At 49.6% G+C, this 21957-nt stretch overlaps 1 protein-coding gene across 1 annotated transcript in view; it reads left to right on the top strand.

Annotated features, from left to right (window-relative positions):
* The window catches only part of Cad88C (cadherin 88C), a 150567-nt gene extending 148401 nt beyond the window's left edge, over positions 1-2166 (top strand). Inside the window, exon 36 of the mRNA XM_089581353.1 lies at positions 64-2166. Coding sequence (XP_089437479.1) covers positions 64-394 — 331 coding nt within the window. The 3' untranslated portion in view covers positions 395-2166. The remainder of the gene's footprint in view (positions 1-63) is intronic.
* The last annotated feature ends 19791 nt before the right edge of the window (positions 2167-21957 follow it).

The following is a 21957-nucleotide window of genomic DNA, read 5'->3' as shown; positions in this document are numbered from 1 at the left end:
AGCACCGGAGTGATGAAATGGCAGCGCACGAAATTAATCGCCGCCTGTCGCTTCCATTTCCAGAGCGGCGGACCGCAATTCGCTCGACGAGAACGCAGTGGCCGAGCCTTCAGGCAGCACGTCGTCATCAACGGACACGCACCGCCAGACGCAAGACCGCGAGTTCGACTCTGCGCAGCTCTGCTCTGAGGTGTACGTGCTGTCTAACGGCACGGTGCAGAACATTAGCATCCCCGTGGGAGGTTCGACTGACCTGCTGTGCCCCGAGGTGGCAGAGCGTAACAACCTCAACAGCAGGAACAACAAGAACGGCGGCTGCCCTTACGCCAGCGTCTTCCTCACCAAAATGGGAACGCCGAACAGGGCCGGAAAGCTCGAGGTCTCCGAACTGTGAAAGAACGCGTACCGGCGGACACACCGGAAGCGGAGCTACGGTGTCGACGTCACACGAAGGAAGTGCAGGTTCCGCACTTCGCGACGACAGCAATGACGATTCTGACGGCAGGTGGAAGTCGTACAGGCATGAGTTTCAACGGAACTCAGACTGAGAGCTGTTTGGTTTGTGATCGGCGAAGGGAAGTTAAAATTCTTGCTTTCAAGGCGTGAAAGACAGCGCCCTTCCCAGGTGTCCCCCTCCGAATGATACACAACTTACAGCTGGTGCCACGTGAAGTTTTCAACCGGTAGCAAGTCTGTGGGGCACGGCTTTGCTGTCTACTATTGGAAGTCAAGAAAAATTACGCGTACTTGGAGGCAAGAACCGTATAGCTTTGGGCGCAAAATACACGCAAGCACCTACGTGACGACTTCGGAACGTTGGCCGTTGACGCTTTCGTACCAGCTTCCACGCCTTCCCTTCCTTTCAGCTGGCTTCGTTCGTACCCTTCGCCTCATGTGCAAAGCGTTAGCTACTCCCGGTTTGGTGGCTGGCATGCTTGCAACAAAAATGCGGAATGGTAACGACTGCCATCCAGGACGCAGCTTTCCGTCGGCCCTCAGCAAGTGCACAAGATTTGCACGTTGAAAATTAAGAACCGAAGAAAACTTCAGTGAACGGTACTCATCTGTAGCCACTCCAGCTCAGCCCGGCAGAGTTTACTACCTGTACATGGTACAGGTGAAACGAGTGCAGACTGTCGTGTCGAGTGCGGTGACCTGAGAAGCTTCGCGGCAAACGTCGCGGCGATGAACTTACCCCAATTTCAGCAGTGCCTAAAGATAATGAACTTCATATAAGATGCACTCGTGGCTTGAGGACTACCTTAGCTTGGACGTACCAATGCTATATGACCGGTCAGCAATGCGTGGAATGTAGCTAAGCCGTCAGGACTTTCGTTGTAGGGCTGGTGTGCGACGGCCTTCGTTTTGCCATTTCTTCTCTTAGTTCTTTACTGCTGAGAAATCCCGGAATTATTAAACCCGGAATAGAAGGATGGCACGGCTGCAACGCCGAAAATCAAGCTGAACAGTACTGAGTCAGCACAGAGTAGTCAATGAGTAGACTAGCACACAACCTAGAAATACACCAAAATTTGGCCCAGCTTGGAGTCTGTTTTCAAGTGTCCTCTCTGCTGTCAAATTTAGCCTTGATGGTTACAGCTATGTGCACGTTTCGTGCTCGCCATCAACCCTAATACCCAAAGCAGCATCGGCAAAACAGCTCTTGCACACCGGCCTTCCGACGAGTTCAGTAAAGAGGACATGACCCCTTCCGCGCAGCCTCCCCGCCACGAAGCACGAAACCAAAGGTCGGTACAATTGTAGCAGCCTGTGTGAATGCGCCTCTCTGAAATGTATATTACTGTAACATGCTTAGTGGCAATGAGGACGCTTCAGTTCAGTGATGATGACCCAGTGCTGGACAGACTCCGGCATGTATGTGTCTTGTTTTTTATATCTATTTTCACCAAATGTGCCACATGTGATCAACTTTGAAGAGCCTTCACCGAACTAGCGTAAAGATTCGCGCTCTTGAAAATCCCAGCATCGATAGTCCTGGTTTTCAAGCCGTCTTCGGAGGCACAAGAGCAAGAAAGGTCGACTTTTGATGTATTCATAACAGGTTCACCCCCGCATTGGAAAAGACATCATCACGCGTGTTCTTGTTTTGTACTTCTCATCTTCATGTGTGTCTAAGCAAATATATAGATATATATTATATGTCGTATGAAGTCTTTTGCTGGTGCTCTTCGCAACATCGTGTTTTATTCTCGAGGCTGCCTTTCACCTACGCTTTTGGATTTGCAGGCAGTGAATTTGTCACGAATACATCAATGCGTGACATTTGTGCAAGTCTTCAGGGGGGCCAGTTGCCTACCAGTATAGTGCTTATACAGATATAATAAGGCGCACAGGACAACAAATTCTTTTTCATAGGGGTAAAGTGTTCACACAGCACGTCATAGTTAACAGGAGTCCAGGGTTAAAAAGGATAAATCGATACAGGTTGCGGGAATAAAACTAAAACAGTTGTTCTTAGCGGTCGTTTGGAGCAAGAACATGACAGGCCGAGCGCCAGTTATAGTATGGAGGTGGCTCGTCCTGCCTGTTTTTTTTTTTGCCTTTTGTCCTTGTGCGTTGCTTTTAACATATCAATTGTACTAAACTCTAAGAGTTTCATACCTTACCCGTTCGAGGTAGCAGGAAAATTTTCGCGCACTAAAGAAGGCAGGTGAGATCCGAAATGCTCGCCGAAGAAGTATGCAGCGTTCCCATAATGGTCTTCCACATGGCGCGCCCGAATAAGCCCTGCCGGAATCGCTATAATTGTGACCGAGAAGCCGATATTACGGATATACCAAAACACGCCCCGAATAAAGTAATCTATTCCGACGTTGCGTCACTTGCAGTTTAGTTTCACAATCTTGAACATTATAATTCAAACTTATCGCGTAGTTCAAGCGGTTTAAAAGTTTCTTTTAAAACATTCGAAATTATTGCGCACATGTGCCTGCTTTTTCTGAGCAATCGCTAAGAGTAATGTTGAGTTTCTTTGGTGCAACGAGCCTAATTTTTTTTAAGTACCCCTGGTTTAGAACAGCTGGGAAGCACTGTAGGGAAGCACTGTACGCGTTGCGTTTCAGCGACTATGGACAAAAATATTTTAGCGGAATAACATTAGAGATAAAGGATTACTTTTTCAAGAAGGCATTGCTGGCGGTACCGGAGTTTGGAAAGTTTGTGATGACTACTAATTACCGATGAAGCTAACTTAGGCTCATTGTTACGTAACTTAACTGCTTTGAGCAACGAGTAATAATGAGTAATAATTGAGTGGATCTGAAGCTAGTAATGGTTCAAGGCACGTGCACTTCTCAGGAATTCTGAAGACTGCGCCTTCATTGAGATCGCCACGTACCCCCAAATTGCCGGGAAATGCGCTCGCGTTCCATGGGCAGTTATGACAAAAGGACCGCGAGAAGGGCTATTGACTCCAGACATAAATGAAAAGTCATCTAATAGGCCAGTAATAAGACAGCTAGTCAGCACGTATCATGCATTTTCTGAAGTCTGCTGCTGCTTTATTGCGGTCTTTTAGGTCTTTTTCTCGCACTTGGCCCAAAGAACTGGCGCATACAGCTCACGTTCTCGAAAAGCTTAGTTTGAAGTGATATTTCCTCCTTTAAGATCCGCGAGAATCCCAGTCAGACTTCCGGCTTCCCCCAAAAGGAGTGTGTGCCTCCTCGTACAAGAATTACAAAAGGCCCTCGCTTTTTTTCTTCTATGACTACTTTTTGCCTTTCCATGACTAGAAACTTCGGCACGGAAACAACACAACAAAACATTGCAGGTAAGTTGTAACAAAACTTCGTTGTCTAACCGGTGTAATAATAAAAAAAAAACTATAGGGACACTTCAGTCGCCTTGAGAGTGGAATGTAATAGCATTAGATTACGCATTTGTTACAGCATCTGCAGCAACTACAGTGTGTGTTTGCGTCAGTTTCTTTGCAATTGCCGATCCATCAACCGCCACATTCGGACTGCTGGCTGCAGTAGCAGGTATCCGCAATGCTGTGACGGCGCCAACATCTGCATACATCTGTCAATCCAGGTTTCTGACCAGAAATTAGGTTGCTCACAGCTCAGTGGGCAGGTTGTGATGACCTCACAAGGTCACGTGACCTCTCTTGACCAGTTAGGTAGGCCAAATAAGACAGGTTGTGAAGACATCACAACTCCCTTGACCAATCAGCGAATTTCTTGAGACCGGACGTCGGCGGTGTTTTGGTGTGGTAACTCTAATCTCACCGCATTAAAAATTGTCTTCGCCATTGCACATGTGCAGTGTCACGAGCTGTATCATAAGCGTGCTCTAGATTATAAATGTACTAACGCGACAGCGTTAAGGCTCCCGTTCTGCAGAAAATCCGTCGTCGGCGTTGTGAGCGAAAAATCTCCGCAGAAGCAACCTAGGTTGGCCGCATAGGTCACATCACCTTGTGGTATCATAACCTGCCACACGATTGTGAGCAGACTGACCACCGTGACATGGTGGCAGTTTAATTCATGATTGGTCGCTAGAGAGTGTTCGGGAAGAGCAACCTGGGCCGCACAAGCGCTACTGCTGTCAGCCCCTGTCATCGCAGGGCAGCACCGCTTAACGCTGCACCACTGCTTCAGGAGTGGCATGAGGACTCCCAGGGGTCTATGAACGTAAAGTCAAGAATCACCAATTCCACATATATGGAGAGTAACCCAATAACGCTATAGCGTCATACCCGTAAGGTGGGGCTTAAATGTCTCCTCCAATTTTTCCCGATTCTCTGTAACTCCCTCCTGTACGGCCTGCCGGGCAGTATATACATATGGCCGTGGCGGTCGAGCTAAGAGCGCGCTGCAGGGTACGACCCAATGTCACGTATGGCTTCTGAGAAGACGGGCTTTCGCGCTCCACGAATACAGAAATATTATAAAATAACAGGCCATTATTCAGGAAATCGAACAGCACACTGTCCGTTTCGAGTAACGAGCTGACTACATCGGTCTTTTATTCATGTAAAAAAAATCACGACCACCACAAAAGATATTCGTTTCTCTGCTACTTATAATTCCATCGACTGGCACAGAAACAAGACTTAGATTCCCAATATATTCCCTATATATTCTATTAAATCTCAGCCCTTTCAAAATTGCTATTAGGAAGTAGCTGTCGCCTTGTAAAATGCGCTTCTCTCATCCCTCGTTTCTCAACGAGTTACCCTGATTTTACCTGAGCAACCAACATGCCATCATGTCTTGATGCTGACTTTACATTCCGGGACTGTCTCATGGGATCTTAAAGGCGCTCAGCCCGAAACAATGCGGCATCAGCAGACGGCCTTTTGCAACGAAATGCTTTGGGTACACACTAAATTGGAACGCCTATTGGAGCAGCCGCGGTGGCTCAGTGGTTATGGCGCTCGGCTGCTGACCCGAAAGACACGGGTTCAATCCCGGCAGCGGCGGTCGCATTTCGATGGAGGCGAAATTCTAGAGGCCCGTGTGCTGTGCGATGTCAGTGCACGTTAAAGAACCCCAGGTGGTCGAAATTTCCGGAACCCTTCACTACGGCGTCTCTCATAGCCTGAGTCGCCTTCGGGGACGTTAAACCCCAAATACCATACAGGAACGCCTATTGGGTATACGACTGCTCTTCATTTGCTCATTCTGTGCATTAATTGACCGTCTAGCCACAATGCGATGCGCGGTATGCAGCAGTTTAATAGTCACGCTTTGGCATCGAACAACACTTGTTGGAGGCACCGTTGCTCTTCAGGTAAGTATTCGCTCTTTACGAGTAGGACCGTTTACTGCTTGCAGGAACAAAACTTATTGAAGAAAAACCTTGAGCTGCAAAAGTTTCCTCTCGATTTTCAACACGCAACAACCTCGTCTAAAAGGCCAAGGCGAGGGTCCCACCGTCCAGTGTAGCACCTGCTGGAGCCACTTCATCTTCGGAACATTACTTGAGCTAGTAACGCGGGCCGCTACAGTTGCTTTAAAGGGCCTGTGCCCACCCCAGCGCAGCAGACACTCTCTACCTCTCTTTGAGCGAGCCTCCTCTCCTTCCATTCCCTCCTCGAAATTCTTCTCTCCCGCTCCTCGTCGAGTAGGCTCGGCAAGGCAAAATCACCCCTTAGTTCTCCGGTGTAAGCCGGAGGCGTGGTGTCTGTGGAGTGCGTCACAGGGCGACGTCATGGCCCCGCCTTCAATAGAATTCTTTTCTTGGTTTTTGCATTTTCTCCGCACACTGAACGATCGAGAGGCGCGATCGGCTGGACCACCTAGACTTGTTAGCGAGCGCATCCTTTCATACATCTGTTTGTCATTCCCAGTTAACGAGCCACCTTTTCATTTTCTTTTAGGCCTCCCCACCGTTTCACGAGCGGAGGGGCGGAAGTCGGTTGTGTTCGAAACACACGGCGAAGCGCGGACCCGGCAACCGCCCGTTTGCTTTTCTCCATGCGTGTTTGTGTTCTGTGTGTTTGTGTCTTTTCTCCGCTCCAAAGCATATGTCATTCATTGGAGTCAAGGCGTACGCAAGATGCACGAAAGATAAGGGGTGTGTGTGCGGAGCGGTCATGTGGGCGAGCGAGGGAAAGGCTCTGCTGCACTACTAATTAAAACCTTGTTTTGGGGGGCTCGCATAGAAGAAAAGAAACTGAGAAGGGAGCGCGCACGCAGAGCGTCTCGTGACGTGATCACGGCGGGGGGGGGGGGGGGGGGGGGCGAACCAACTCCCTAAGTTTTACTATTTTTTTACTTTTTATGGCTAGGGTTCAAGGCTGTCGCCGCACGCTCCCTCCGCAGTTTTTTTTTTTTGTTCCTTCATGCGGGTTTGTAGGCATGAGCCAGAACAGAAGGCGCTGCGGAAAGCCTTGTGCAGACGACGCGACGCCAAGGCTACGCCCAACCTTCTCCCGTCAGTCAGAACGATGCACCAATGGAGTGCCTTTAGCGAAAGTAGCCCCCCTTGACGTCAGCGGGGTGCAGAGTAGTGGGCCGGGCCCGTTTTTGAAGGAAGGAAAGAACGAACGGGCTTTGATTTGAATTTTCGCAGCTTTTCGGGGCGCGCATGGCTCTAATATTTTGCAGAGGTTATCTTCGATGCCTCATCTATGCAGTGGGCTTGTTTTTCAAAAATGTCCGGACCCTGGTCAGTGGCCCTTTAAGTGTGGCTGCGCTGAGCCGCTTTTCTTTTCGTACTAGGCAGCGTGTTCAACGTCTCTTGCTGACAACGTCAGACCATCCGACGGGTTCAAGACATCAGCGCAAGCCACGGCAGCCCTGAACTAAGCATTCCAATAAAGTTTTATGTCTCCCTCTCTTTGTCTCTCGCTGCTTGAAGCTTCCCGAGGGAAAGGGGTGGATGGGGTGAACTGGGGTATCTGTTGCTGAAGCAGCTGTAGTCGTCGCTTCGGCGGACGCGATTGCTGCAGCGCGCGTCTTTTCTTTCAGTAGAGAGATATAACATAGCGAAGAATTACTAGCGTATACCGGATTAGCGGACGCCTGCTGCGCATACGCAGTGGCAGCGCTCCGGCTACTGCACGTGCGAAGGAGGCGTCCGCTGATCCGGTATGCGTCGCCGCTATTACGTTTCCGATATAGTAAATTCCGCTATTATTTCCTTTCGCATCTCTTTCAACTTCATTCTGTCTGCACGCGGCAGCGGCAGTAGCCCAATTGGATCCAGACGACAGGCCCATGCACTTACCTCTTCATTGTTCCTTGGGTCACAGAAGCGCCCGCTCGCTCGCTCTTCAGCGGCACTCGCCGCGTTGGCTTACGGCGATTTCCATTGGTCGATTTGGAGCGGGTGCTGAATCCACAAGAAAGTGACCGAATCTTCCACAAGGCGACCTATTCCAGATCGACTAGCAAAACACAAACATGCTCCGGCAGGGAGCCCGACAGAACCCCTCATGCGCAACCGCTTCCGGAAGTTAAGCTGGCATCCGTCTGCACATTTCCATTTGACGATGACCGGCGATGATAACTCAGCTCAGCCGTATCTTACACTCAGCTCGTACCTCCTCGTTCAGGGGATGGTCAGAATTATAAACAAACGCCCAGGGTGAGCCGGCGGTGTTCCAAACCCCGCTAAAAACAGGCAAACGTGGCCTGGGCATTTCGGAAGTGATGGCACCGCACCCTCGGAGTCCTGGCTAAATCTGCCTCTGCTCGGAGGATCAAGAGGTAGTGCTCCTTTTCGAAACGGCCAGTGGAACACACAAATCCTATCCAGAGCGACCAATGGAACGCGCATTCGCCGCCGTGGACCAAGAAAAGCTGCTCCGGATCGACCAGTGGCATTCGGTGGAGCCATCGTAGTGCACGCAGGTGTGCACGACGATGCCAGTGAACGGTGAAGAACCCAGGTGTTCCAAATTAATCCGGAACCCTCCACAACGGCACTTTTTTCTCCCATCCTTCTTTCACTCCCTTCTTCCTTCCTTTTCTCGCGGTGAATTCGAGGTGTACACTAGACAAATTGAGGTGTACAGCCGCCCACAGACTTTACACGAATGACGGAACGCGTGGTCTGGACTGCCGTCAGCGCCATGAAGCGATAGTCATCGGGTGCGAGATAATGCTCTCGGTATGTTTACGGTGGCTGACGATAGCTGGTGCGAACCGCGGCAGCTTAGCGCGTAATTCCTGGTTCCCGCGATAAGAAAACTGCAAAGAGCATTGCCGGGGCCGTGGAGGCCGAATCGGCGAGCAAAAAGCGCAGAAACGCCCCCGCAACGACCGCACTGTGCAAGCTGCGATCAGGCACATAAGCGGAAAAGCAGTCAAAGCGAGCTGCGCACCAGCTATCGTCAACCGCCGTAAACCTACCGAGAGCATTATCTCGCACCCGATGACTATCGCTTCGTGGCGCTGACGGCAGTCCAGGCCACGCGTTCCGTCATTCGTATTAAGTCTGTGGGCGGCTGTACATTAGAGGATACAGACCAGCACAAAAAGCACGGAATCATACAATCTTCCCTTACTGGCAGAAACATTATAGTGTGAAGCAAGAGCTCAATGTCCTTCATAAAAGTATGCTGCTGATGTATACGCTAGAAGAACACAGATTAACGAGAGAACCATCACGTTCAACGAAGTCTCTTTTCAAACAACCGAGCGCCGTGGCGCAGGTAGTACAGTCTTTGCCAAAAGTAACCAGGCTGCACGTTTTTCTTATCACATGTATATTCAAGCTATTATGCCAGCCCTTAAGCTCTAAATCTCTGTATGGTAAGAAGAACCCCTCTTCTCTCCTTCAAATAACTTTTTGATCTTGAGGGAAGCCATGAGGGTTCTGTTATACGAATGAGAAGCAGACCATGGAGCCTAGTTACTTATGACAAAGGCTGTACATGCTGCGCAGGATCCACATCCTGACTGGTTGCCGTTTCTTGACGCATATGTATGCCTCTCGGAATTTAGATGTGCAGTCGGATTTGAGGTACATGTACGATGGCATGAAAATGTATGACGAAATCGCGGAATTCGGTCCAGTTATGTAAAGCATTAGGATAGTCAGCGAGTTCGTTTTTACATGCGATAAAGATAAAAAAAAAAGGACTACGGTGATGACAGAGTGGTCCAGAGCAGCGGCAAGCGAAGATGACTTTTTTTTCCCGCAGGCGGTTCAGTTCCCACTCAAGGCTGTATATTTTTGTCTCCTGGATACCATTCGGACGGAGAGTTTCGGGATGATTCGGATAAGTTCGTCCTTATCGGCTTATCGGTTCGGCTTCAGGTTCGGACGATGTTCGCCTTAACTTGATGCGGAGCTAAAAGCATTTCATGCTTAAAAACAACGCAACCCAGCAAATGTCATGTAAGGTTCACCGGCCTTCTCACACCAGACTTATGACGCTGATCACATTGAATTTTACGTGGCAATTAGTCACTGTGCTATGAACGTTGCCGCGATGCTCGAAGAGATGTTTAACGACTGGGGTAAGATATCTTGGAAGATATCTTGGAACTGGCATGGCCCTTCCGAAAAGTTAAGTTGCCTGTGCACACATAGTTAGGAAGTTTAGTAAAGCGACTAGGACAAGATAGCCATTCTATCGTCGCAAACATGGTTATCATGTCATTTGTGATCTTACTCCAGCATCTGAAATATAAAAATGTTTGCCCGTGTCCAATTTTCCTGGACGTCAGCAACTAGCGTCATCTGCTGGCCGCCAGTCGCGAGCACCGCGTAAGTCAATGGGGATATTTTTCACCTGCAATTTTGAGAAAAGAAGGAAGTTCGACGAAATGCTGCGCGAACATGGCGATTAGCATAGCCGACTCTTCCTCCTCGCTGCGAAATCTGACCTACAAAATGCATCCGACGCTCACCCCCAGTAGTTCCGTCTACCTTAGAAAATCAATGGAATGTAGCGAACATTTGAAATTCCGCGGTGATTTTGAGTCTCCAGCGCCATGAGGCGTGTGGTGGCAGCCGTGCAAACTACAAGCGTTTATCAAGATTTCCTGGGCGTGGTAGCTTAATGCATTTGACCTGCATTATTCTATATTCGATTCGATCGAGCTATTCGTATTCGGTTCGTAATCAAGACGTGTGACATTCGGACACGGTTCATAGTAGCTGCTCTACCGACTCGCATAGAAACACATCATGACACTTCATTGTCACCGTGATTGTTATTGCTGTTATATGCTTACTGTCAGGCCAGAGCAGAAAAAAAGCGAAGTGAATGGGAGAAATGAAGCTCGAACGCATTTTGTGTTATTTTATGCATATATGATATGACCTCAGCCCGACGAGCGTGTCTGAAAAGAGTGGATATAAAAACGAGAAGCAGCGTTTGTTTACTCTCATCGATCAAGCTTTGATCCGGATGGATGGTGCGCACATTCGTACATATTGTAATGTCAAGGGTACTAGCAGGATCAATGAAATTTGTGTGCCCGCTGCGCCGAGGACGCTGACACGAGAACCATCGATAACCGAAAACCACCCGATGGGTAAAACTGCCATGTGGGCCCCAGAGACAACCGTCGGAGCCATTTATTGGGTAATTTATGCACCGTCTGTTTGCACAAGACAAATAAAATTCGACATTGTAGCCTGCGTTTAGATAGGGGTTTGGATATGGGATACGGTTATGTTGTTTAATGACCATGTTCCCCACAGGTCATTCACACATAAAATAACGCCCCATTCATTGCTTAAAATGACACCTCTCACTTTGAAAGTTATCTAATAAAAGGGCTTTTGCACGAGTTTAACCGAGTTTATGTGCACACCTTTGAGGTAGGATTTCATTCAGAATGAACTTTCAGCTGAAAGCACTGCACACATTCCTTCAACAGAAAAATTTGGAACGGGACAGGCATAATTTTTAGCTTTTGTGGTTTTTGTGGACATCGTTCCGGAACGATGACATATATTTTGCAACACATTTTGGATGCCAGGAAACTGCCCCAGCTGTCCACAAGGCAGTCGTCGGCTAGGACGATCTACAGTTTGTTGCAGGACTGTGTAGGTCTGGCCTGCCTAATAATTTATTATTCATAGCCAAGCTGTCGAGTGTACCATGACAAGAACGAAAAGGGCATAAAGGTAGCACTCTGTGCTTGTGCCCTTCCTTTTTTACCTTGTTCTGATATCTTCATTCTACTTTGAGACCTTGCGACAGATTTCAGTAGGCCTTGTGGGACGAAACCAACAGCAGCTCGCATTTTTCGGCAGCATTACTATGTCTGTTATTAGTTATTAACAGACATAGTAATGTGTCGTGTCCGGTCGCTGTGTTGAATGCAGCGAAAGACGCACACGGTACTTTTAGACTTCGTTTATTTAAAGCCGATGAGGGTGCGACCAGCGTCGACCGAGGCAGGAGCCGAACTGGCCGCCCGAAGAAAGGAGGGAGTGGAGAAGCGTCCACGGGAGGGAGTGGCTTCCCAGAACAGGAGGAGGGTGCGGGGGCGCACCGTGGGGGGGCATCCGGCCACGGTACTTTTAGACTTCGTTTATTTAAAGCCGATGAGGGTGCGACCAGCGTCGACCGAGGCAGGAGCCGAACTGGCCGCCCGAAGAAAGGAGGGAGTGGAGAAGCGTCCACGGGAGGGAGTGGCTTCCCAGAACAGGAGGAGGGTGCGGGGGCGCACCGTGGGGGGGCATCCGGCGACAGCGTGCGACGAGGGGCAAGCGGTCGTTAGGAGGAGGATTGAGTGGTCGTTAGGAGGAGGATGCGAGTGGTCGTTAGGAGGGGAATGCGAGTGGTCGTTAGGAGGAGGATGCGAACTGTCGTTAGGAGGGGAATGCGAGTGGTCGTTAGGAGGGGGCGCACACACACAAAAGCAATAAGGGGACACAACACTTCCTTCCCCCTTAGAAAGTTGCCTGGTATCGTGCAGGGGGTCGGCGCTCACGCGTGGAGGCGCGCTGGCTTTGTGCGCTCGGGGGAGAAACACTTGTAGGCTGGCTGTTGTTCGCTGTGTCTCCTAGGTCTGTCCTGGGCGAAGTCTCTTCTTCCGGGAAGAGGTGCCAGGCTATGTGGGAAGATGGTGCACGTGTTCTCTTCGCTGGCGGACAGCTCTCAGACGGCGTCGTAAATCTACGCAGCTGGTTGAGATGTCGGCGTGCTACTGTGCCATGTATGTTGACGAGCCAAGAGCGCAGGCCTATGCGTCTGACAATTGTAGCTTCCTCCCAGCGTGGCTTTTTCAGAAACTGTCGGGCGAGGACGCGCTGCCCCTCATTAAGCGTGCCGCAGCGCGGAATTGCTTTTTCTTCCCGGAACGTCTCTGCCTTTGGCTCGGGGAGGATGGCTGTGAGCTGGGTTCGCATTTCACGCTCGAACATCATTTTCGAGGGGGTCTCGCCTGTTGTGCTCTGAACCGTCGTGTGCTGCTTGAAGAGAAAGCGCGCAAGGCGGCGCTGCAGCGAGCCTGTCTGATCTCTTTCAAGGGCGCGTTTTAGCTCGGCTACGTAGCGCTCGGCTTGTCCGTTTGTCGCTGGGTGGTAGGGGGCCGATGTAACTGATGAGATCCCGTTGTCGCGATAAAACTTGAGGATCTCCGCAGACACAAACGGTGTTCCGTTGTCCGACACTACCTTGCGCGGCAGGCCGAACGTTGCAAATAGTGATCGGAGGTTGTCAATGACTGCTGCCGAAGTCGTCTGTCCCATTTGCCTTATCTCAAGCCACTTTGTGTAGGCATCTACGACCACAAGGAAAGTGCAGCCCTCAATTGGTCCTGCAAAATCAATGTGCAGTGTGTGCCATGGTGTGTCTGGCTTTTCCCATTCTGGGACAGGAGCTTTCGGCGGGGCGCTCCGGCTGCTCTGGCAAGGCTTGCATTCTCGCACCACTGTTTCGATGTCGTTGTCAATGCCAGGCCACCACATGTAGCTTCTGGCACACTTTTTCATTGCAACGATGCCCCGATGTCCGGCGTGGATGAGAGACATAGCTTGTGCGCGTAGTTCTCTCGGCATCACAACTCGGGACCCAAATATGATGCAGCCGCGATGGGTGCTCAACTCTGTAGCTCGCCTGCGGTAAGCGTCGAAGTTGTCCCCTTTGAGTTTATGCACGTTGCCTTGTTGAACAGCTGTGTAAACTAGCCGGAGAGCTGTGCACTTCTGCGTAGATGCTGCAACTGTGCCTGCTGTAAGCGGAGGTTCTGGCAATGCTTCGAACATCAGAACGTCTCCTGGTGGAAATGGTTCGTCAACAGTTGCGTCTAGTGGCAGACGGCTTAGCGCATCGGCGTTTTGATGTTTACTCCCATTGCGGTAGACCAGAGCGTAGTCGTACGCTGAGAGTTTGATGGAATGCTGCGTCGGCTCGATGACACCTTGCTGCTCCAGTTTGTCCAACTCTTTTTCAACTGAATCTCGGAGAGCAAACGGCACCGGCCTGGCCTTCAGAAATTTGGGTTGCGCGTTGTCCAACAACTCCAGTGTGACCGGGGGCCCTTCGTTTCCTGGAATCTCTTCCGAGAATACTCTTTCGTATTTCTCTTGCAGTTGCTCAACCATGTTCTGGCTCGGCGTCTGGTGTATGCCGCATATCATCACGCCTAGTGGAGAAAACCAGTTTCTCCCTAGAAGGCTTGATCCTGTGCCCTTCACAACAAGCAAAGGTAGCGTATGGGTCTGGCCGTTGTAGTTAACCTGCACGTTGGCAGAGCCCAAAAGTGGCAGATTCTGTCCTGACCACGTTCGCAGGTGCGTGTCGTCTTGTTGCAGGGCGGGTGCGTCAGATGGCCATGAAGTTCGGAACGTGTCCTCACTGATCAGAGTACAGGCTGCGCCGGAGTCCACCTCGAACTTAATCAGCTGGTGATGTACGCTTACTTCTGTAAAAATCTTCGGTCGCGTGCCGAGATTCATGGTGTTCAGGTCGTACAACACAGATGGTGTTGCTGATGTTGTTCCATGGAGATCAGATAGCGGCGTATTCTCTGAGGCGTTGACGCTGTGATTAGGCTGGGAAGGTGACTTTATCTTGGCAAGTCTCCGTTTCGTAATGCATGCTCTTTCGATATGCCCTCGCTTGTGGCAAAAATTACACGTGGCTGACTGGAATCGACATCCCTGGGGGTTGTGTTGGTCGTCACACCGCCAGCAGCGTTGTGCCTTTTTGACCGATTTTACAACAACAGAAGGCTTGCGCACCTGGTTGCTTGTCTGGTGTACCGGCTCGGTGTTCCGGCGAATCCCTCTCTGCTGGTGACCGGCGCTCTCCGCTCGAACGGCGATGTCGTAAGCTTTGCTGAATGTGAGGTCCTTCTCAGCGAACAGGCGCTGCTGCAGTGACTCGTCACTCAGTCCGCACACAAATCTGTCGCGTAACATCACGTCCAAGGGAAGCATGGTGGTGTTAGCAGAAGAAGCTGCGTCTCCCTCCTGCCCGGTAGCTGTTGTCGACAGCGTTCCAAAATTGCAGTCGGCAGCGAGCTTCTTGAGCGCGGCTACGTAGGCGCTCACAGTTTCTCCTTCCAGTTGATCTCGTCGTTGGAAGCGAGCCCGGCTGTAGACCTCGGATGGCCTTGGGTCGTAGTGCTTTTGCAGCGCTTTTACGATGTCGTCGTAAGACACTGCCGCTGGTGTGCTTGGCTGAATAAGGGCGCAGACAGTATCGTAGGTCTGCTCCCCGCACAGCGTCAGCAGGTTGGCCCTCTTCAAGGCTGGGTCTGTGATGTTGTTAGCTTCAAAGTAGAACTGAAGGCGTCCAACCCACGATGACCACGATGAGCCGTTGAACTCTGGTATCTGATTGGGAAACCCTCGCGTAGCCATGGCTTGTCAATAGCGTTGCGTAGCGCGGGTCGAATCCACTTTCTCGTCGCCACTGTCGTGTCCGGTCGCTGTGTTGAATGCAGCGAAAGACGCACACGGTACTTTTAGACTTCGTTTATTTAAAGCCGATGAGGGTGCGACCAGCGTCGACCGAGGCAGGAGCCGAACTGGCCGCCCGAAGAAAGGAGGGAGTGGAGAAGCGTCCACGGGAGGGAGTGGCTTCCCAGAACAGGAGGAGGGTGCGGGGGCGCACCGTGGGGGGGCATCCGGCGACAGCGTGCGACGAGGGGCAAGCGGTCGTTAGGAGGAGGATTGAGTGGTCGTTAGGAGGAGGATGCGAGTGGTCGTTAGGAGGGGAATGCGAGTGGTCGTTAGGAGGAGGATGCGAACTGTCGTTAGGAGGGGAATGCGAGTGGTCGTTAGGAGGGGGCGCACACACACAAAAGCAATAAGGGGACACAACATAATGCTAGTTATTATTACAGAGCGGACGATTCACGTACATTAGGCACGATTGCAAATATGAGAATACAAAGCGTGGCGAATGGTGACTGCTTGAAGGGCTTCATTTCCAGCGGTTGGTGGCTTTGCTAAAGAACAACGTTTGTGAGGTGTCTTCTGAAATCGCAGTACATTCCTGCAACCGGTGGTACGTATCCGACAATCAGTTCAGAATGGTAGGCCTTCCTTACTGGCGATTTTCACGACCTAGAGGGGGTGCCTCAATTGATCCAGCATGGAGGCGTTGCGGAAGGCTGCTTCTGGGCGCGGCCTATAGGTAGAATCAAACTTGTTTTAAAATTTGACGTTAAACTCGCGCTTTTTAGTCGAAGGTGGAAACCTCGTGTGAGTATTACGTATATCGACGATATAAAAGGAACAAATGAAAGACACGGCAGAAATCGCTGTCTGTCAGTGTGAGAACAGCTGGGCTGAATGCTGACCGAGACGCGCACTTTGTAGAAAATTTAAAATCAATAACATCGACGTTGAAAATTCTTGTAGAACGGCTGAACGACAAAACTAGAAGCGCAGTTTACTGCATTTAGCACCAGAGGTAAGTAAGGCTCAGCAACTCTAATGCGGTTTGCGCAGAAAACAAGCTAAGAACATTGAAACTGTCGTATGAATTTTAATTGTTAAAGATGCCTACATTTCGGGTTTTTTTCGGGTTCATACATTTTAAAGACCACGTCCTACTTTAGATACGATTATAGGTTTCTAATTATGTGGGCAGGGGCAAAGCAAAACTAATTAGGTCATCTTCCTCGTGCACTATTTTCCCGGGAACAACCGCACCTGGCTCTCTCTCTGTTAATGTAAAAAATGTAAGGCCACTAGATGCACTATTAAGGCGGAAGCCTTTAATGCCCCATCGTTGTAAGCAAGTGTTGTCGACAGAAATGTCACGCTTTTCAATTGGTCGAAACGGTCGTGACGCCACAGTGCGCGAATTTCAAATGGGGCCAATTGTACTTTGGCTAGTAACCATGCAACATATTAAAGGGATCGTATAGTGTGTGGGAATCCTGGCTTTCCGCCGTTGCCTTTGAGCGGCTCTGCCGGCTTCCCTCGTTGTTTCTCCTCTTTCCCTTGCTCCCGCCTCAGGCGGTGGAGAGGCGGCTAGGTGACTAATCACTGTCATTTGGCCACAGCTCCGCCCCGGCTCCCATACGGCCTTTGCCATTGGTGCCTTTTGGCGGGAATTCGGGACCCGCTACGGGCGGCCGCGCACGGCGCGACCGTCCGAGCGGGGCCCGGAGAGAGATCCCTCCGAGACAGCGTAAGGTGCGTACACTACTGTTTTGTCCGTGCCGGCCTTTGCCGTTCGGACCAGTGCTTACTCGAGCTCGCCCGCACGTGTCCTCTGACCTGCAGCGGCTCGAGCCTGTCCAGCGGGGTCCAGCGACCTCCGACAGGCGTACCTTGCGTTGATTGTCCACTCTCTCTCGCAACCGGCCCAACGGTCGACACGAGGGGGAGATCACAGCACTGCCGCGGGGACATTCTCCTGCAGCGGCGTGCTAGCGGCGCGCATTGCCCGAGTCGCTTCGTGCGCGCAGCGGAGCCTTGCTCCTCGCGCGCCCCCGGGACGGGGTGACGATTGAGTGTGTGTGTACTGCTGAAGGACGACGTGAATAAACGTCTCCTTGGTGAACTTGGAGGCCTATTTCTTTGCGGCGAATCGCTCTCCTCCCAGCGGAGGTTGAGTGCACCGCATCGGTGTCCCAGTGGTGTGTGGTGACGGCTGATCGGGGCCCTTGGCTCGCGCGAAGCTCGAACCCGCGGTGGGTGGTGGCCTGTGTCCACTTAGAAACCCACAAGTGATGCTCCAAGTAAGTGGCACTGAGTTTAGTTAAATGCTTAATAACCCAATTAGTGTAATTAACCTTTCTAGTCAGGCCAGATACATAAATAAAACCGAGTACAAAATCGGTCGAGTTCGGGAATCGAACCCCGGTCTCCGGAGTGCGAGACGAGCATGCTAGCCACTCCGCCATGCCAGCTCGATGGTTTCGAATGAACAAAGGCGCGTCTAGTGAATACGATGTCTTCGTTCACTCCCATCTTCCTCCCTTCCCGTTACGGCGAGGCACAGGTGTCCACCGAGGTATGGGAGACAGATACATTTCCTTTCCTCAAAAACCAATTTACCGACGAGCAAGGCGTAGAACCGAACGGGCGATGGCGTTCTGTGGACTCCCTGACAGCGTTGCAAGACGCTGTCGCGTTTCACTCTTAGAGGCGAAGCTTAACATCTTAACACATCAGTGACACAAGCAGCAATACCGTTAAGGCTTTCGCCTCACCGCACTTTAGGTAAACAAAGTGCCCCCCTGAATTTATTTTCGTCCGATTCTATTCGCTTTTTACCATCCGCCCGTCTGAGTGCTTGTTTCCAATCACAACGAACGCATGGGGCAATAAAGAAGTGCAAGAAAAATTACGACGAGATAAAATGCGGATTAAATCTCAACACCACCCCCGAACTCTCTATCTCTCTCTCTCTGTCTCTTTGGTTAACAAATCACGATACATGCAAGCCATAATGAAGTCTGTCATTACAGGGACATTCATCCACGACACTCCTCGCGCTTTAAAGGTGTCCATAAGTTGTATGTGCTCTGCAATGGTTACTAACAAACTGCGCCTCGCAATTACATAGGTCCAGGCAAATCATCTCTTTAGAAAGAGGCTTGGTGCCTGATAACAACTGCGTTGTCATGGTCCTGCAAGCTCTCCATTACACAGCGTGCAACCTGCCTCGATGCTGTCTCTGTATCGCTGGCACCTGAAAACTCACGCAGTGAAAATTACCAGCTCTTCTGTCTCGTCGGCATGGAAACATCCACATGACAGGGCTGCTAAGATATATTTTTCTCCAAAAATTCTGACAACAACGTTCGAGTGTGCCGGCGAACCACTCACGCGACGAAGCGAACAGCGTGGTTCCACGCGTCGATAATTCATGAGCTTTAGTACGCGGCGCCACCGCAGGGTGGCTTCGATTTCATGAAAATTGCCAATATCGAATGCATTGGATTTATCGCTGAAACTGAATTGTGAATCCAGTCATCAGCATGCGCATGCTGACAGTGAGCTAATATACGTATGTATACTTCGAAGCAAATCGTTGCTTTTGTCGCACCCAACTGGCCCTTTTTAAAAAGTGGATTTTCTGTACTGGCGACAGTGCGCTATCAACTACGAATATCACTATTTTCTGCACAGCGAAATATTTATCTGCCCAAGGAAGATAGTGCGTTGGAAGCAAGTCTGAAAGGATGCTGACATTGTAAAATGCCTCAGGCATATGGAATATTTCCTTGTCTGCTTCACGTACAGAAGGTTCCCTGAACACGCAGTTGAAAAAACCTTGGTTTACGGGTCCCCAAAAATGATCCCCTTGGCGAAATATTATTCTCAAATCTAGACAGAGATTATAAACGCTAACCTCCTTCCGGTTTGCCTGGTCAATATGTCAGTGCGTTGTCAGTGTCTGTGACGAAAGAAGAAGTCCGGCTCTTGAAACAGGGCTGTGCCTCTCTTGCAGCACACATGGGAAATACAACACCACAACAGTGATTGCCATATAATGGGTTGTCCGCTTCCTCTTGATATTTTGTTTCTTGTTGCATCTTTCTATCTTCTTGGCTTTTCTTTTACCCTTCTTTTTCTCTTTTACCCTTACCCTTTAGCATTCGATAGAGTGTGTCATGTCAAACTTTTACACAAATTGCATGAGATAGATATCGATGTACAAATAAGCAATCGTAATCAATTGGATTCAGGTTTACTTAAATAACAGAGAACAGTTTACACTAATAGATGAAAAACGCTCATCGACCTCAACAATATCCTCCGGGGTTCCGCAAGGGTCCATTCTGGATCCTATATTGTTTTTACTATATATTAATGATACAGCGAAAGACATACACCCTCTCGTCGAAGCATGCTTGTTTGCTGATAATATTCTGTTATTTTGTCGCATAAAATGCTTACAAGACCAGGCTCCCTTGAATGATTCCTTGAAAATTTTGTATAATTGGTGTGTAAAGTGGGATATGAAAATTAATTATGAAAAGTAAACTTCTATGATTGTGTCGAACAAGAAGATGTTATTAGTGTTCTCGTACAATATTAATGACTGCGAAATAAAGCGTTCTAGTAAATTAAAATATTTAGGTATCACAGTTAGTCATGACTTAAGCTGGAGTGATCATGTACAAAATATTCGATTTGACTATGAATATTACTTATATAATTTCCTATTTCGTACTCGACATATTCAAATATTCCCGCACCCCTAGAGTCAGAACCACTAACGGTAAAATGCCAGAAGCTTGCAACTTTCAGACGAAGCTATGTTCGTCTCGGCATTGCATGGTCAACTAAAGGCATTGCCAGACAATAGTAGCAGGGGTTCTACCACGTGTGGATTGCGTTTGGCCTTTGCAGCACCAACTTTAGCTTCAAACTGTCAGTGAAGTTATTTCGCATTTTTTGTTCATGCATACATCGCACTGTGATATGAACTAAATTGCAAAAGTAATCGGTAGCAAGAAGCACCCTAATAAGCGATGCTGATTTAACTGTGGTTGTTTCGAGGGAAAAAAATAATTCTGAATGCCTCGTTTTTGCTCACATCATACTCTCATTGAAGCGAGAGTTGGCGACCTAATAAAGCGTCATGTTGCTCAATATCAATATTCACTCTTAAGAACAGCGTCATTTTATCGAGAAAACTTAGTGGTGCAGATGAAATAAGACAAAGACAAAGCCTCACGAAACATTAGCTCTTACAGCCAAGCGCTGCGAGTGAGAGACGGCGAATTTTTCATGAAGCCAGCGAATCTCGCTCTCACGTTCACCGTCCTATTCACTGATGCTAAGCGGCTTCGATGTGCCACGCTATTTCTAATATTCCGGCTTAAGGGTTGCGCGAACCCAAGAACAGAATAGTGCTTCGAAACGTAAGCAGTGGCGCAACACTATTTTTAAGGCTCACCTCCAGTTATGCAGCAAACCCCAAACCTCCTCCCTTCCCAACTCTGATCTAAGGCTGTCTAATAACTGCATAGGAGGCCTCTGAATTTTAAAAATTCAGGGGGCACTTTGACTGTCTACAGTGCGTAGAGGCGAAAGCGTTTTCCGCACCACTTTCACTGCTTCTGTGGCACTGGTGGCGTCACATGTAATGGAGTACTGATTACTAATTGATGACAAATCACTAATTAATGGTTAATTACTGATTAATGCCCGAAAACTAATTAACTGCTAATTAATGACGCTTAAGCTTCGCCTTTAGGAGTGGAACACGACAGCGTGTTGTAGCGCTGGCAGGGAGTCCACGGAACGCCACCACCCGTTCGGCGCGATGCCTTGCCGTTTGAACGCAACGCTTTTTGAGGAAAGGAAATGGCGCAGTAACTCTCTGTCATCTCGGTGGACATCTGAACCGCACCGTAGAGGAAGGGAGGAAGTGGGAGTGAAAGAAGAACGACAAAGATGGCCCGTAATGAAGAAAATGAAAATTGTATTTGAGGAAAGGAAATTACGCAGTAACTGTCTCACATATCTCGGTGGACACCCGTCAAAATTCAAGGGGGGGGGGGGGGGGGTGCACTTTTTTCACCTAAAGTGCGGTCACTGATGTGTGGTTAAGATGTTAAGCTTCGCCTCTAAGAGCGGAACGCGACAGCGTCTTGCAACGCTGCCAGGGAGTCCATAGAACGCCATCGCCCATTCGGTTCTACGCCTCGATCGTCGGTAAATTGGTTTTTGAGGAAAGGAAATGTATCTGTATCTCATATCTAGGTGGTCACCTAAACCTCTCCGAAAGGGAAGGGAGGAGGATGGCAGTGAGCGAAGACACCGTGTTCACTAGACGCGCCTTTGTTCACTCCAAACCATCGAGCTGGCATGGCGGAGTGGATAGCATGCTCGTCTCGCATTCCGAAGACCGGGGTTCGATTCCCGAGCTCGACCAATTTCTTACTCGGTTTTATTTATTTATATGGCCTGACTAGAAAACCTAATTAGGCTAGTTGGGTAATTAAGCAATTAACTAAGCTCAGTCCCACTTACTTGGAGCATCACTATATGATCCCTTCAATTGGTTGCATGGTTACTAGCCAAAGTACAATTGGCCCCGTTTGAAATTGGCGCACTGTGATGTCACGACCGTTTCGACCAACTGAAAAGCGT

Source organism: Amblyomma mixtum, chromosome 3 (assembly GCF_055824585.1).
Source record: "Amblyomma mixtum isolate Tamu chromosome 3, ASM5582458v1, whole genome shotgun sequence".
NCBI classification, from domain to species: domain Eukaryota; kingdom Metazoa; phylum Arthropoda; class Arachnida; order Ixodida; family Ixodidae; genus Amblyomma; species Amblyomma mixtum.
This window is presented reverse-complemented; position numbering and strand designations above follow the sequence as displayed.